General features: G+C 44.5%; 1 protein-coding gene across 3 annotated transcripts in view; it reads left to right on the top strand.

Annotated features, from left to right (window-relative positions):
• Positions 1-162: 162 nt before the first annotated feature.
• Positions 163-18440, top strand: part of prkd3 (protein kinase D3) — a 43692-nt gene continuing 25414 nt past the window's right edge. For all 3 annotated transcript variants that reach the window (XM_053434686.1, XM_053434687.1, XM_053434685.1), the window contains exons 1-2: positions 163-597; positions 1606-2225. In XM_053434686.1, coding sequence (XP_053290661.1) covers positions 1959-2225 — 267 coding nt within the window. In that variant the 5' untranslated portion in view covers positions 163-597; positions 1606-1958. The remainder of the gene's footprint in view (positions 598-1605; positions 2226-18440) is intronic.

The raw sequence follows: 18440 nt of genomic DNA, 5'->3' as shown, positions 1-18440 counted from the left end.
TCTGGATGCCTTTAGGGGCCCCTGCACACGCCTGAACTCCACTGTGGAAAGCTGTGTGTTTCAAACTGAACCGGGTCGTGTGTGGGATGGTTTTTTTTCTCCTTGGCTTGACCAAGTTGAAATAACGGAAAAGAAAAGCACATGCGCATTTGGTCCGTGCTCCAGCGGAGGCGCCATTGCCTCACAGGCGCTGTAGTTCAAGTTTTCCTCCCCACACATGGAAAGTCAGTTATGCGGAGATAATAAAAAGACTTCAAGCCCCAGCGTCGGCCGCGGCTCTTTCTCCTCGTCGAGCAGAGGGGGGAGTAGTCACAGCTGGAAGAAGGATAATAAGATGCGCATGAATTTACAATCTGGAATAAAAAGATAAGAAAGACAAATAAATGGACGGCTCGGCTCTCCTCCGCGCGCCCGTGCGTCCAAGTGAAGTCGGTGTTCGTTGCGTGTAGTCGACGCCGCTGCGCCTTTTCGTGCGTAATACTACCAGAAGAAGAAGAAAGTGCAGGGTAGTAAAAGTTCAGGCTCAGTTGATGGAGTTAAAAAGTTTCTTCAGTCCGCTCACAATGGAGAGAAACGCGCCCTTCGCTCACTGTGAAGGTAAAGTATCATTTCTGGATCTTTCCCACTCGACGTTCGCTGCTTTGCTTCTTCTAACGGGTTAACTTCTACTTAGTGTCCCGGTGAATGTGCACGTTGGGCGCTTGTATAACTTGTTTTGCTGGCGTTCTCCACTCGGCTTGTGTTCTGCCAGCGGAGCCCGATAGAAAGTGGGAGGGGTGCAGATGTTGCGGAGCCGCGGTTCCAGATGTTGGTGGAGTTTGACCTCGTGTAAACACAGGGAAAGATGAGCTTTGTCAACTTTTACGCATCGATGGGGCTTTACTTATCAGGTTTTACTCAGGAGCTTGTGTCGTCTGGCAGTTCTACTTGTGACCTGTTATTAAAGTCACTAAGAGCTCGATAATACACTTAAGTTTAAACTGTGGCTTCTTTAGCATGGCTCATTTACTTAAAAAGGCAATATGGCTTAGCTGAAAGCTAACACTTGGAGCTGGCCTTCACACAATCATAACAATGCAAGGACACAACACAACACAGCATAGCACAACAAAACACAGCACAGTACCACACAGAACAGCACATCACAACACAGCACAGCACAGCACAACAAAAGACAACCTAACACAGCTCAACACAGAACAGCACAAAACAGCACAAGACAAGACAACATAAGACAGCACACCAGCACAACACAGAACAACACAATCTAACACAGCACAAAACAAAACAAAGAAACAAAACACAGGAAAGCAAAACCTACTTAAACCTATAAGTGCTTCAAGAGAGTGGTTATAATTGTGTTTTCAGTATCTTGATAATTATACTGGAAACTTTTCATGAACCCATGGCAGAGTGCCACGGACCCCTGGGGCCCCGGGTCCCCTGTTTGAGAACCACTTTTCACCCTTTAAGTGAAGAGCTGTTTCATTCATACATCTGAGCTCCACCAGTCATCACTTTCTCCACTGCATTCAGACAGATGAATCGTTTATTTCTTTGTGAAAATAGCTCTCTGTGTTTGTCCCTGTTTGTTTGCGGTGGCAGGTTTCCTGTGGTCGGAGTGGATTACTGACTTCAGTAAGGAGAGGGAACACCACTGCAGGGTATGAAGCTTGTGGCGGTGATTCTACTGCACACGCCCGCGGATGGTCCCGAGACATTTCCTCCATCACCCTCCCACTTCATTGATGAGTGTGTGGTGTGTGAGCCCAGGTGGGCGGACATGTTACTACCCTCTTCGTTTCTAAAAGAAACAATGTCACTTTGATAAAACAACAAACATCCAGTGCTCAGTCACTGCGACTGATGAGGACCAAAGATTCCCCCCGACCAAGAGTTCATCCCGACTCTGAATCCTCCACTATTCAGCAGTTCACGTCGCCATTGGAAGAAACCCAATGTCTGCCTCCTCTCCCCCGTCCTTACCTCGAGCCTACCTCCACTCTCTCCAGCCGCACCACCCGCCCTCCTCGCCTGGACCGCTCTACACGCGGCTGTCCAACGGCAGCCACAGCGCCCCAAGCCCCACCAACTCCCGCAGCTCCTTCCACGGGGTGTCCTTCCTTCTGCAGATCGGACTGACCAGAGAGACGGTCAACCTGGAGGCCAGTGACCTGTCGCTGTCCGCCGTGAGGGACCTGGTGTGCTCCATAGTGGACCAGAAGGTAAGGACGCCTTTATTATGAGTCGCACCGTACAAGACAAATTTTCTCTTTTTCAAATCCATGGAGACCCACAACAGTTACTTTGTTTTCGAACTATGGCATATTTTGGGGCTTCTGGTGTAGACAACAGCTATCAAGGTCAGGATTTCTGCTCGCTCAATACTGTTTACAGTCCAACTAGTTTCTTTATCACATATATAATGCCTGGGTCACGTGATAGGATCCTGACGAAACAGCGAAAGCTACAGCATGACCGAAAAGGCCTGGTCAGGGAGCAAATACAAGTGTTTCAAAACATCTCAGTTTCTTGCTGCCCAGACTAAAATTCCACCCTGGACTTTTCAAAGTAAAATCAGACCAGCAGCGTTTCCAAACTTCTCCTTTTTAGGGGCTCTAGTAGGAGTAGTGTGAGCACCAGGCGTATCCATAGCAAACATTGATGTGTTTTCTAACAAAAAAGTATCGTATTGCCAAAAAATCCAATAGCCGATACATTTCAGTCAATGTATTAACTCACAGGAAACCGAAGCCGGCTCCAACATGTTGATCAAAGTACAAACAAAGAACCAGAAGAATTACGGCCCCTAAAAATATTGTCAATCCCCGAAAGATTCAGCATTTTCGCTTGCAGAATCAGTTTGTAGAGTTGCTCCTCAGGGTAACAGAGGCAGAACATGTCGATGCACTCGTTTATTTTTTGTTTTTGAGTCCTCTAACCAATTCATCGGTTAAGGTTTGTTCCCAGAGCAGACGTCCGGGCCTCGTGCCCCAAACATGACTCAAATACCCGCAAGAGACACAACAGCACCGACGCTCCTCAGGACACCATGTAGTAGCCGCAGTTATTTACATTGCGGTGTAATGTTGCTGGACTTAACAAAATGCAAGTTCTCGCATACAAGCTCACATGCACAGAAGTACTCTGTGGTTTTTGCTTGGTCTCCTGTGCGATTTTGGAAGTGCTTCATTTTCCATAACAACGATGATGTGTTGTACAACCTCGGTATAAGAAGTGGCTTTAACCACACGTATAGGCCGAGTCATTACAGATCATTTGCCATCTTGTATTTGGCCGTGTGAGAATATTTTAAGTCTATATCAATGGCGCCAGCTTTAATTGGCAGGTTCTTGCTGGTTGGTGCTGAGTGTGTGTGTCTGTTTATAAGTGAAAATAGGGCTAAAACATTTACATTTTTGTTTTCTGATTTAAAGACGCACCATATAATGATAAGCACTGTGTAATGTCTGATGGGTGGGTGGCTATAGCTAGGTAGCTAGGTAGGTGAGTAGATAGGTAGATAAAAGGATGGTTGGATGATAGATAGATAGATAGATAGATAGATAGATAGATAGATGGATAGATGGATAGATAGATATTTCTCTACTTATGCCGGTGCTGTAAACCTCGGACTCAGTTATTTTGAGCCCATGGATCGGCCCTGCCCTTCATAGCTGTGTGGGATTAATGGTGTGTAAAGCCTGTTGGAATAATGAAATGGCTCCTGTGTGCAGCCACACGTCGCTGTTTTAAACGCTTGTGAATAATGATGATTGCTCCACTTGTGTCTGTAATTATCATTGACTGGATAAAAAAAGAGGGTGATTAAACAAAGCACTTTTCATCAGCCCCCCAGGATCTGAACATTTAGGTGGGTCAGGGCTGCATTTGCTGCTCGAGGGGGCTGATAGCAAAAATAAGGAAAAGAGAGAAAAAATGAATGAATCATAAACTTGTGCAGAGCAGCAAGTGCAGGATATTGAAGGAGCAGTCTGTGTTCAGCCTGTGTCCTTTGGTTCCATGTTGTCCAAGTTGGCATTCCAGAGGAGCGCGGTAATGTTGTTGTTCTTTACGAGGTCTGCTGATTCTCACTAGCTAGTTATGAACAGTTCTGGTCCGCAGAGCAGAAAATCTCATCACTGCATATTTACATGGATCCTGTAACCCTGGCACAGTCGCAAGAATCTGTAACAGGAAAATAGTTGAATCCTCAACCCTTTTAGAGCTACTGCACAGATAAATGTGTTTTATGAGCTGTGAACTCAATTATATGACTGTTGTTTATAAAAGAAATCAACATTTATGGGTTGAACATGGCTCATCCCACCACATGTGTTTAAAACTTTCTAAAACAAGGCTTATGTAGAGTTAACCATTTGGGACGTCTCTTCATCATGAAATCAATATATATTTGAAAAAGTGAACACATCTCTAATCAAAGGTGGGCTCCCCCCCCCCGCCATCAGTGGCCGCTTGGGAGTGGGAATCTGCAAACCTCGACAATGATGTCTGTGTGGATGGGGTATGGGGGATAAGGGTGGTAGGTAGGTGTGCCGTAGCTCCAACTCCAAGCACTGCGTTATATAGGCATTTTTTAAATTTCCATTAAGAAGCACTTAAGCCAAAACTTACTGCGGGAGTTACACTTTAAAGAAAAGCAAGGAGGTTGTTGGTAATCTGCCACAAAATGATCAGGATCACATATCGCGACTTTATGAATGTGTATCACTTCATATCGTATGCATTCATCTTAAGAGGCCTCAGAGTCCAATACATTATGGCAGGAAGCTGGCTGATTTATGGCCCACAGTCATGGGAACTTTGAAAGGGCTCTATCTACAGTAAACATCTGCACATATAGTGTATAATATACTGTACATCAGTAGCACAGGACAAATCCAGCCAGTTCATCCACTTTATTGTGCATTTCTTCTATTAAACGCTGCCAAACGCAGTGTTCTGCCTCAGCTATTTCATGAAATCAAGCCATATGGCTTTGATATCAATGGAAAATATGAGTGTGAGGCCTTCCGCGCTCTCCAATCCGGCCCTGTCTCTCTGTCTTGTTCTGAAATATGTGTGACAACGGTGAGCCTTTCACTAAGTCCACCCGTTGCTGGACAGCTTTTCCAGCTGAGGATCCCTGACCCCGGCTCAGCCCTGTTGACAGTCGTCCCAGGATGTCTCCAGTCAGCAGAACCTCAGGTGTCTGTCAGCAGCAGAGGCGAGAACGGAAAAGGGCTTTTAGACCACATGTGGTAATATCTGCATGGAGATGGAGTCTGGCTGGAAGTGTATTCCCCTCTTCATGCTGCTGCCGTTTCCTCCGCTGAGAGCTGGCCTGCTCCGCTGAGTGACTCACCGCTCAGCCATGCAACAAACATGGATGCTCATCCCCAACTGCCCATTCAGTGTCGGGTCTTTTCCGCTGTGTCAGCTGTTGTGAAAAGTCACAGTGGGATTTATTTGTATGCAAATCACATTAGTTATCATGCTGATACCTCGCTGGCCCTCAGACTTGTATTACAGTGGCAGAGCAAGTTCATCTTCCTGCTGATGATCAGGGTCTGGGTCACCGTGCCAGCAGAGCAAGAGCAGTGAACCAGATTTACTTTCCCCATTATTTCTTTTCATGGGATCCCAAGCTACTTTTGGACCGTCATGGAAAGGTAGCTTGTCCACTGTGGACTGTCTCGGCTTTGGTTTTTTTCCAAATACACAGCCAATCAACCTCCACTCCTTCACCCCTCACTGACCAATTGGATTAGTGAAGCTGCTTAACTAAACACAAGAGTCCCTCTATAGCTTCCATCTGTGTAGGTCTGAATGTATAGTGAGGCGTCGGATTCCAGCTGTTGATATTACCAACACTGGATGAATGTACTGCACAGGATCAGACTGCATTGTCCACTAAGTAGCCTGTATTCCCCACGCCGACTGTGTTTACATTCCTTCCTTTACTTTGTGAAACACAGGGACGCCGGGCTTCACACATACTCACTGGACTGGAGTTACATCAAGGCCACTTTTCCTTGTGTTGTTACTGATTAAGAAACCGTTGCCTCACAGTTGCTGTGTGTAAGTTCATCAATTCATACAGAACAGCCGTGGAAAACTGAAGGTCTGCAGTAATAAACAGGTGGAGTCTTTTCTTCGGCGTCTGTCTTTATAAACGCCAACAGCATCAGAAACTGCATCAGCACAGGCTGCCCATGCTGGTTGATCACAGCACTTTTTCGCGGCCTTTGCCCCAATGTGTAGTTCCATTTTTACAAGAGAGTATATACATATATATATATATATAAAGATGGACGATGTGTCTCGACTATCGGCAATCACCAATTCGGCATTCGTCCATTCGTGATTGATGATTATGATGTTTCAACGCATTTTTTAGATAGCATCAAAGAAGCAACTAGATTGGCACTTAGAGATCACATAACTGTGCCAAGGCCCAACAGTCCACTCATGAAACCACATTTAAATTCACCAGATTTTGATAGATCTGCACCAAAATGCACACACTCATAAATATCAGTCCCCTAAACATGGCTGTTCTTTTCAAATCACATTTTTTAAAAAGGACCTGTTTTTTTACCTGTTTATTTGACCATTCACTTTGACCATATCCCATCCACTAACATGGAGGAGGCAGGATTTGTGACCTTTACTGCTGCCAGCCCACCAGCTGTCGATTGAAAAGCTTTGGCTTCACTTTTAGGGAGCAGGCATGTCGTCCATCTTTTATATACATCTTTCTATGGGTGTAACCTCAGGGCCCACGCACATAGCTGCTTTAGGTATGTGTTTAACCCTTTTGTACAGAAGCATGATTCAAGTTTAAGACGTAAACATTTCATTTCAGAGAATACAACAACCCTGCCTGTGTCTGCAATCCCATTCTTCCACTTTCTTCTCAAAGCTTGTGACCATAGCTTAAGGACAGAAAGTATGTTGTCAGCTTTTTTTGCTTGCACTGCTGCTGCTGTTGGTATGTTTGTGTTCTTCTATTTTGAAACCTGTTCTTTCGCTGGTTTAGCTATAAGATGTGTGAGATCTTTGCTGCACAACATCAACAACATCTGACAAAACAACTCACGTCCAATTTTCAATGATCCTTTGTATCAAAGACGCTTTCTACTTGCAGAGAAAGAACTCCGCAGACTGGGAACACAAGGCCTTTTTCTGCAGCTGCACTCTGGATTCAGTTGTGCAGCTGTAAAACTTCCAGATGTTTGCCTGTGTTCTCTTTATTTATATTGTGTCGTGGCTTAAAGGTTGACATTTCATATCTATCCTGAACCCTTTGGTTTTCCATCAGTCTCATTGTTTGACAGGGAGTCATGCAGCCCGTTGTAATAGCTATGTATTGTATAGATTTCTGTACAGCTCATTCCTCTTCCTGCTAAGGCCTCAACCGCAGAATAGATTTGCTTTCTTTCTGTTCCCCCTTACTTATCTGAAGTTTGTTTTGATAGCAGTGGTTGGGACCGCACTCACCAACATTTGTGGTAAAGGTCCACCTTAGTCCAGGACAGCCGGATCCTGATAGGCTTAGTCTCTTAGAGCAGCTACTATAGTTACAGCTCTTGAAATCTATTGAATACTAAAGAATATTTTGATATCACCACTTGGCACAAGGTTGCTGAACGTTGGCTTAGCTCCTAGAGGACTGTGAGAAAGGATGAAAGGGGCCAGCCAGTGCTGGAGAGACCCTCCCAGTCGGGTACCATCTAGCCCAGATCTAACCCATGATGGCCCGCTGGCGGCTCCTCAGTGGCTCTGAGAAGGACAGCCCCGGTCGGGGTTTCGACTTCTCTGTCTGTTTTTTTGGGGGCTTGATGAATGGGCGCGAGATAAACATCCAAAGCTTCCACTTGTTGAACACTTCCTGTTTGGTGTCGCCCAAGTCCTCGCGTGCAGCCAGTGAGGGAGCAGTGGCGGGACAAAAGTTCACGACTCCCTGAGAATGACTGCCAGTTAGCAACTCGGCCAGTCGGGACAGGCGGCCAGCTACAGAACATTCCTCCTCAACCAGGCATTTTTGGGGGATGAAGTGATGTTGCTTGAGATGGGGTGGGATTAGACTGCTCGGAAACTTAAATATTTTGAAGCTAAACACTTGTTTTGGTAGCACTGAACATTTGGCACATTTGATAGATGCTATAATGCCAACTGAGCCATCTAAACAGTTAGATTTCCCCTGTTAATGGGTTAATAGTAGCTATAGGTAAGAGATAATTGTAAAGCTCTTCTGACAGGCTATAGAAAAAAAGGCAAAAATCTCATGTTTTTCATCAAATTTTGTAAAAAAAAAAGATAATATATTGGACATGAACAAAATATTTCTTGAGACTCCAAAAGTAATTTGAATGATGTAAATGTTTTTTTTACTCCTGTTACAGCTCCGTACGTTTTCAACACGTTTTGCAACACAGGTTGAAGTAATGTGATGATGTCATCCGATGCGCCTAATGTGATGAGGCAAAAGAGAGAAGCCTTAAGTCTTTGGTACAAAAATTATTAATCTTAACTAAATTACTCAATAATTAACTTACTAACTATTGTAGTTATCCCCGCCAAGGACGTTGTGTTCTCACCCCTGTCCGTTTGTTTGTTAGGTTAGACAAAAACTACAGGATGGATTACCATGAAACTAGTGGAATGATGTGGTGTGGGTCAGGGAAGCTCCTATTAAATTTCAATGTAGATCTGGATCAGGGGGCGGATCAAGGAACATTGTGAGATCGGACATTTTTCAGGGAATAATTCAATGATCTCGATGAAAACAATCTGCTTTGGAAACTGATATCTATGTGTGTGTGCAATTTGATGCTTCGTGATTGAATTTTGAACAGTTGGGCCTTGGCGGAGGTATGAACTCTACTGAGTACCATTCTAGTTGTTTTTTCAGATTCATTTAAACAGGATCATGCCAACAACAACCTCCCGTGGTTAGGGGCGGGCAACTGGAGGGTTAAACCTAAAATATTACCAGTTTCTTTTAGTACTTGTCCTTATAGGATGTTGCTGAATTGTCAGTGCAGCTGAAAATGTTGTGAACAGCGGCTGCCTCAGCCACAGGTTCCTCTGTGGCTGAGGAGTAAAATGCCAGAGTGCTATGAGGTATTTGGATTGTTCTGAAGCTCTAAGTAATATCACTTGCATGATGCAAGGTAACACTTGGCAGAGCGAATGAGATCGGCTCAACATTCCTCTTCAAGATTATTTAGACTGAGTTACAGGAAAGACGGCTGTTTCAGCCAGAGTTATTGTGATTTGAACCAGAAAACTTTACTTTAGTGATTATGGAAACAATAACTGACTGTAATCTCTCAGTGTTCGAGGTTGTGATCCAAAATTTCTAAATGTGTCTAGAGGCAACGAGAGCAAGCGAGAATGAAACAGTCACAAGGAGAGGAAACTGAGAAGAGAAAATAGCAAGAAAGAAGGGTGCAGATGGAAAATGGAGGGACTGCCCTTCACATTGACCAGAGCAGACTGAAACACACGGGAAATAAATCACAGCCATCTCCCTCCCCCTCTCCCTCCCTCCCTTCAACAGTATACGTCCACATCTGCATGTTCCTATGGAGCTGGCAGCCATATTTCACCCCAGAGGACGTCCCAACAGCATAGGGCTTTATGTGTGATATACATGGAGCCAGACGTTTCCTGGAAAGCACATTCAGCTCCCTCTCAAGAAAAAACAGGTCACCCCCGAATCAAAATATTCACTGTTGGTGTTGGTTCTGAATACGCACTGTTACAGCCTTATTCCCTTTTTAAAGCTTAGATGGTTTACAGTGTTCATTTGTAGGCATACTGGTGTTATCCAAAGTTTGCTTTCCTGATATCACAATTGGGAGAAGTAAGTCCTCCGTTCTCAACTCAAAAGACCTACTTGCAGGAATCTATCAATTTCCACCAGCCTTGGAGTAATTCATGGAAAACAGAGAAAAAGAGAGAGACAGAAGAAAAGGAAGAAAAAAAAAATGTCTCTGAAGTTAAGTGAGCGAAGTAATTTCGACCATCTGCAGTGCACATTTCTGCCGCCTCGCTCTCCTTTAAATGTAAAGTGGCAAGGCAGAACCCAGGGCCCCGGCCACAAGAGTCAGCGAATGACAGAGTGGAGAAGAGTGGTCCCCGTCGGGGAGATGAAGAAGAAGGGGGCAGGGGAGGCTGCATGGGACGGCCCCGTTGGCAGGCCTCGTGCGGGGGCACGGGGGGGGGCGGCTGTACTCCTGATGTTCCGATGCCAAAACCATCAGTAGGCGGGCCGCTCCTGCCGCCGCCGAGTGCCGCTTTGCTTTTGGATTTTCTGCCCTTGTAGGTTGCCCCAGAAATGCCCTTCAGCACACTTGACTTTAGCCAGGGCCGGGTGATAATCTCACATCACTCCAATCTCTGCTAATGCCACGTGAACGGGCTTTGATTGTGATTATAATGAAGTGGCAGGCAGCCGTAATTTCTGGCGACTTTGTCCTTGTGAAGCCAACCACATGTGGGGATTTCCGAGTACTTCCTGAGAGACCACCGTCAGTTTCCATTCACAAGTTTCTAGCCATGTGCTGAACACGGATCGCTGAAAGAGGATATTTCTTTACTCTTATTAATTTACTCATTAACGGCTCGAGTTTCCCCTCGTTCCACCTTGACTGCTCCTGCTGACGAACTCAGCTCACTGGGAGGACTTCAACCATGACCATAGCTGAATGAAGGAGGTTTAAACTTGGCTTAATGACAAGAATATGTCCATATGAACCCTTTCTTGAGCCCTTTAAGCAAACTACTACCACGAACCACTAATACCCACTAACATCTGGCTTTTGTCTGTAATGGGAATAAATACAATGGGCATCCACGCCCCGGTCAAATTACTCTGCAGTGGACACAGGTATTTATCGTAATGGAAATGTGTCACCTGGGTGAATGTTCGGATTTGATGTCAAAAAATCTTCCTTTAATAGAAGTAAAAGTGGTTCAAGTGAAATAGATCTTGAATTATATTAATATGACACAAGTCTCAGTTTGCTTTGCACATTAAAAATGGCCTTTAGAGGGAAACTTAATGCTTTGAGTACATTTTATAGCTTGTACTTATATACTGTTTACTTCGAGGTTGAATCAGGGCTTATATTTTACTTGAGTCATTTTTAACACAAGTATCTGTACTTCTACTTTAGTAAAGAATGTGTGTAGTTTTTACACCTCTGCAAACAGATTCGCAAGACAATCATTGAGTCTGGTCCAATGAAATGATTGGTCGTGTTTATACCGGTCCTGCGAGGGCCATTTAAAAAAAAAATTTCAGATGACTTTATTCATTGATGGTTGATTGATCAGGATGTGACGAGGATTTCAACAAATAATATAAAAAGAGTTACAGAAGCAACTCACCAACCCTGCCTTTAATCACTAACGTTGCTTCTCTGAACTGGACAACCCTTCATTTCATGCGCCCGGTACAAACAGATGATATAATCATGACCTCAGCAGATCTGTCAACAGCTACAAGTGCTTCCAGTGTCCGGCGATGGAGAGCGTGTTGTGTGTGTTGCAGCTACACAGTCGTATATGTGTGGAATTATCGATCCCGGCAGAATGAGCCGGTTGCAGAATGTCTTCCTCTGTGCTGTTTTCTTAGCACTGTTTGCCTTTCCTGTTTTTTTCAGCGCAGCGGGTGATCCGTCAAACTGATAGGAAGGTGGCATGGGGGGGGGGGGGGGGGGGGGGTGCAATTCCATGTTGTTACCACAAGTTGTTGATAGAATAAGAAGCCTTGGGCTAAAGGGCAACGCCATATAAGAAGCAGCTTAACGAAAAACACCACCGGCCAAATTGGAAGGAAGAGTAGTCGTGTAATAATCCTGCCTTTGTTTGATTTGTTTTTTGAACCCAAGCGAAAACAGTCAGCCACTCAGCATGACCCCTTTTGTCGCTGTGTGTCTTCCTCCAGCCGAGCTTGCCGCCGTTACGGTTAGTTCCCCCCTCGGAGCCGCTCCCTGTTTCCATATTCTCTCTGTGCTCCCGCTCTCCAATCTGCTGTGGTCGGTGGAGCAGCGCTGCCTGTACAGTCAGTGTGTGTGCCTGCGTTCAAATGGCTTTTCCCTACGCTCCACTCGCAATTACTCTTGTCTGTGTGTTTAAACACTCTGAGAAACTGCCTCTGCCTTGAAGACGACAGTGACAACCTGGGTGTTGGAATTTGGCCGGAGTCTGGGTTTAGTTTAAAAAATTGTTTATTATGCAGGTGCTATTGTATTTCAACGAAAGAACCTCTGTATAAGTAAGTTCTTGTTATTAATCATGAGGAAGTAGAAAGCCTCAAGTGGCTGTAGTCCCTGATCAACTTATTTCATGCAACACAGAGCATTTATGAATATTTCAGTGGAACAACAGCGGTGTGTTCCTACGTCTGTGTGATTACATCCCACCCTCAGACCTCCTGCTTCACCAGAATAAGAGAAAGGGCGGTCACCATCAATTTCGCACAAATTCCCCCAGGGTCACTTTTTATTTGCCCTGTGTGGCAGGGAATCTGGTGGCTTGTCCTCCCGCAACTCCAGGCCAAAGAGAGGGGTAGATGAAGTGTATCTCTGAGGTGGAGGGCCCCTGGCCGAGGATCGCAGCGGGGCTATAACTCATCAGCAGCGTGCGGGGGCCCGGCCAAGCAAGCATGTCTTAGATCACACTGCTCTCTTCCTGAGAGGCTCTGGATCCTGTGACTCAGCCTTCCTCTCCTCTGCCTGGCGTCTGGACACTGCGCACAATACTCACACACTCATAGTATATACACAGATGCATGCATGCAAACACCCACACGTGTAGAGCATCGTCATCGAGGAAGGATGAGTAAGTTTCTGTCATGTGTGTAAAATAGAGATGATTAGGAGCTATTAGGCCACAAGCCACCTGGCCTCCATTGGAGATACACAGTGGCAAGTAACCAACAAGTGACCTCACCACAATTATCCTCCCACTCCACTTCAGTGCAACTGTACTTGAGGCCAAACTACCACAGAGGAGTATTGTTTCCCTGGATCCAAATAATCAAAAAGCCTGTTGAAATAATTAAGGGCTTCTCTTTGGAGGGCTTCGCAGCCACGTGTTTTTTAGGAACACGGAGAGATTTGGCTGGAAACCCTGAGCGATTGTGGTGGATGTGAATTGGGTAAGTGGAATAGCTTTGTTAGAGTCTCCTGATGATTTGAAGAGGTTTAGGAAGACAAGTGTAGAGTGTCCTGCTTTTACCCTGTGGTCTGGACGTGGCCCTGGACCTGAGCTCAGCGGTCAGAGTTGTGATTCCACTTTGTCTGCACCAGAACTGTAGATGCGCTCATGTTCGCGTAGGCTGCAGTCACACAATCACACACACACACACACACACATACAGACACACACACACACACAAACACACACACACACACATACAGAAGCAAACACACAGAGCTCTCCGCTTACAGTCAGAAGTTAACTAATTGCATGTAAATTCTTGGTATTGTCTCAGACCCCTGTGTTTCTCATCTTACTGCGTCTCAGCCAGACTTCGGTGTTCGTACTTTTGTGAAACATGCATTCAAAAGATGCAATGTTGTCTTGACAGCTCTCATCTGTTGGTTGAACAACAAGTCGCTTTGTCACGATGTTGACACTTATTCACAGGAAACTGCAGAATCGGCATGTTGGCAGGAAGAGGCACAGCTGAGTGGCTGTGGCGTTGATAATAATAATAATAATGTTGTGTCTTAGACAGTAACTTTTTACTCAATTATTGAACGTGAGTCCTCATTTGTGGTACTTGTACTTAACATAGGTTTTGGCATTTATGCAACTTTCTCCTTCTACTCCTCTACATCTCAGAGCGAGATGTACTTTTCGCTCCACTTGTCTGAGAGCTTACTCTGATATTCATATTATAACGAGCCAATCACCACTCCTCATACTTAAACCAACCAAAAGAGGCACCAAGCACTAGCCAATCAGACGCAGTGTAAAGCGGGTCCTGATGTTGCAGTCGTATGAGAAAAATAGGCTTGCAGCAGCAGCAGCACACTACTGAATGATTCGTGTCAGAGGTGATGGGTTGGCTCTTTAAAAAGCCTCTTGAATGCAACAACAGTATATAAAATAGTTCCAATGAGCTCCACCTTAAACAACTACAGCAGTAAAAGGCAACATAAACATAAATGCTGCAATATTAATCCAAAAACAAGTAGTAGTTTTACTTTGATCTTTTAAGTACATTGTTCTGATAATATTTACATACGTTTACTTTAGTAAGGTTTTGCACTGTGTTGTGAATTCTGAGATTGACAGGTTTTGGAGTAAAGCTTTATTTCACTCAGTGAGAAGCATCATTCAGGCTGGATCTACACTCCTGACGAACAGACTGATGTGCTCTGCGATGATACAGTAGAAAAAAAAGAACCTGTGAATGAGCAATGAGCCATGTACAGCCACATGGAAGGAAACGGGTTAGTCAGAGTCGAGTGAGAAAGTCACAGCTTCTCTCGCCGCACTCCTGACCACATGAGTTTCCTCTCTGCTGCTTTAGTTTGTTGCTTTTAGTGGAGTCTTCCTCCTGAGGTGGAAAAGAAGCTGACTTGAGTTAAGGAGAATGAGGCGCAGCTCACATTATGAATTTCTAGTGAAGGGTGATGGGATACTTCATCCTGCATGTGTACAGAGATACTTGCTCAAATACAACCCACATGAGGGTGGTGCTTTGTCAGTCAGCTACACAGACTTTCCTCTTCCAGCTGTAGACTGTTTGTCTTGGCCCGTGTCTGTAGCCTGGATTCCAGACGAACTTAGCCCCGCCCACAACATTTGAGGTCGGGAAGTTCGGTCTGGCATTGCTCCGTTGGGGAGAAACTCTGCCCGAACAGAAGCTGTTCGGACCAATCAAATTGTAAGGGCGGGCTTTATACGATGATGGACAGATGATCAACAATAGCGTAATCAACCACGTCATCAAAGAGCGCTTGGGTTGAATTCGTTTTCAACAAACATGCCTGCCGCTGGAGAGCTGAGATGTGTAGATGCTGCCATTGAGTCTGTTTTAGAAGACATCAAGCGCATTCATTTTGAAAGAGGAACAGAGAAACGCGATCAAGGCATTTGTAGATCGAAAATATTTTTTGCCGTCCTTCCTTCGGGATTCGGAACGTGTGTTTGTCACATTGGACAATAAACACGACTCACTATTCACACATGAAAAACTTGGCAATCGAGGTTATTGTCATAGTCATATCATAAGAAGTAGAAATGTATCAACAACAAGCTTACCTCTGTAATGATTCTTCGCGTTTTTGTTCCGGTTGGAGTTGACGGGTTGGGGCAGAACTTCTTCAGAGTCCTGGTCATCTTGGAGGGAGTAGGCCCCTGGTCTCTTTTCTCTGATGCCTCAGATGAACACGCTTCTTCAGCCTGGTCTCCTTCGTCGTCTGTCCATTTTTTAAACACAGGAATGTCGCGTTCCAACCGTGTTATTAAGTTCTTACAGAACCAACAAATGCGATACGATTCGAACACCTTTACTGTTTCTCTCAAAAATGCTGATCGTGTTGGTAAGTTCTCCGTGTATCCTTAAATTATTTTTACAACACTGGCAAAAATCGTTTTTTACTCATCTTCTTCTTCTACTTCTTCCAGCGGGCATGCAGTTGAGTTCTGTTGACAACAACTATGCGTCGCTTAACATACGTCACATACTACTTTGCTCTGATTGGTTGTAGGGCTATCCAATTGAGCGAAGAGGCATTTTTTTTCCTGGTTCGGTTGAAACACGCCCCATAATCCCAGCCCAATGGAGCGGTATCAGACTCATATGCTGACTAGAATTATGAGTATGACAACTTCAGGCTACCGTGTCTGCAGACGCAGGAGCAAATAGTTTGATGTAATGCACCACTGACATAGAGCATGTATCTCTGCCTCTCTCTCTCTCTGAGCAGTGTAAGGCGACTTGTAAAATGATCTAAAATAATTTGCTGAGTTAATTAAAATGGGAGCTGTGGTAATCAATGTGGTCATCTTCTTAATAATGTGAAGGGATTTGTAAACTGTTCACCTGCTGCAGCTGATTAAAGTTGTATTCAGCTTTATTTCTATGAGCTTGTTTAAATTAGAGCTAGACACATGAATGAGCTGTGTATTGTGTATACAGTGTATACAGTATAATGACAGTTCATCTATAATGTGCATTACTAGTTACTATTGTAATTTTAGTTTGGTTCTCTAAAATGTACCAGGTCTGGGAAAGATATTCAAGGAATAGTGCAACATTCCTGAATTTTGTATTCATTTTATTTAGCCATGATGTGAGTTTCGTGTTTCCCTAACCCCCCTGAATTCAAACAGCACAGTTATTTCATGCTTCACATGTGGCATTGAAGTGGCCGGTCTAAGTCTACCTGTTTGGAATGGGCTGTTTGTTTGGCCTGTGGTGGCGCTGGTTGCAGCTTTTTTTTCTGAAACCCTAAAAAGTGATCTGCAGTAAACATGAGTGCAGCAAATAAAGAGCGACTGCAGGACTCAGATCTCCACAGAACCCTGAAAGCTGCGGCCCCGCTGCTGCACAAAGACCTGTTCACCTGTTTAGTCAGAGTTCAGTACGTTAGAACCCCTAACTGGAGAACCGGTTGTTATGAACACGCCTGTTGTCGTGATCAACAACGTCACTTATGTTGATGAGTCCCAGCTGTTGCTGCCATAGAGCACTTCTTGTCTGTTTATTGAAATTAATACTGAACATATCTTGTGTCCAGATGGCACAGAATTCGACACTGCACTTCCTCGGGCACTTAACAATACACAAGACAAGTGTGAAGCTGATAAGATGAACAGTTCATTTCCTCGGTTTCCTCCGGGTACTCGAATGCAGATTGGAGTTAGGTCAACTGGAGACACTCAATTAATCATAAGTGTGAATATAGTGGGAATGGCTGTTTGTCTCTATACTGTGTCTTGGCCCTGTTCCCCATCTCGCACACAATGTCAGCAGAGATTGGCTCCTGTATATAGGTAAGGATTTGCCAGAATATATGCTCACTGCTGAGCTCCTTCTAAATTGGAACGTCACCTCATCTTGATAATTTTGTTTTTTATAATAATGTGTTTGAATTGAATGGGATGTATTGTGGTTGTAATGATAATCAATACATTATATTGAATTTGCTCCATTTCTACTCCACATCGAGGACACTTGCACCATTGATGTGAAATATCCAGAAGTCATGCAGCCAAATTATATGGAAACTGTTAAAGCAGGACCGAAAAAACCAGAGAGTTTCCAACATGCCGTCGCTGATGCCCACATCTAGTAATCGTTTGATTGGCTGGGCATGTGTTTCTCTGAGGCGGCGCTGCGTGGAAAAAACTTTTGCTGCGCATTACTTTAATAATATATAATGAAAACAGATACAATTCCAAAGTTGACTTTAATAAATTAACACAGTTTTCCACACTGTGTTTGATGTGACTTGAACAAAGCAATTACACAGCTCTCTCCCCCCCCCAAAGGTTCGCGTGCAGCACATAATTGGATTTTCCAATGCGTTCGTTTGACGAGTTCTTGAAGTGGATTTTCCTCTGTTGTGGGCGGCGACGTGCACCTCAAAGTCAAATAATGTTTCCCCCTATTGTTTTGACACGAAACACTGTTTTCCTATTTGTGAGAGCCGCACTGCAGCTCAGTGGAACCTCTGGTTTCATGAGTGACTGAGGAGCACGTTGATGCAGCACATGTTATCTATTAAATCTGCTCTGCATGAATGTCACCCAGTCTTGCTCTGAGTTATTTACCGAGTTTGAATATAACATATGTAATTTGTTTCACACTTCTTATTGGCCCGTTCTTCTCTTCAGATGAATAAGAGGAAGAGAAGTCGACATCCTGTGGCTTCTGATGTAGGTCTCTGGGGCAGCAGTGTGATCTGTGTATCAGCTCTATCAAATCATCGCGGGCTTATTAGTCAATGGACTTATTTATCCGGTGAATAAAAGCACCTAGTGTCATTCTGATCTTATGATAGTCTTTATCTTGCCACCTCAAGCTAAACCAAGCGGCGGCTCCTTCCTCCTGACTGTTTCACAAGAGCCCTGTACCTTGATGAAAATATTTAGGTTCAGACCTCTTGAGGGAGGTTGGTTGGATAATCCCTCAGCCTCTGCTTGTGTCTGTATAACAGTAGTCTTCAGTGCTGGCCTGAGTGCTATGCTCAAAGGCACATCATAAGCATTTGCTGAGTAAGTCTGTTGCTTATTCACGCTTCCCAGCTGGACTTTGAATTCGAACTGGCGCATGGACAAGAACACGTCTTAAGTTTTCCATCCACTCCAGCATTTCAGGTTTATTTCTCCTGGTGTACTGTCTGCAGTGAAATGCCAGGGCAACAGCAAAATGCTTAAAATATCATATGGAGTACGTGATG

This window comes from Pleuronectes platessa, chromosome 11, assembly GCF_947347685.1.
Source record: "Pleuronectes platessa chromosome 11, fPlePla1.1, whole genome shotgun sequence".
Classification (NCBI taxonomy): domain Eukaryota; kingdom Metazoa; phylum Chordata; class Actinopteri; order Pleuronectiformes; family Pleuronectidae; genus Pleuronectes; species Pleuronectes platessa.
This window is presented reverse-complemented; position numbering and strand designations above follow the sequence as displayed.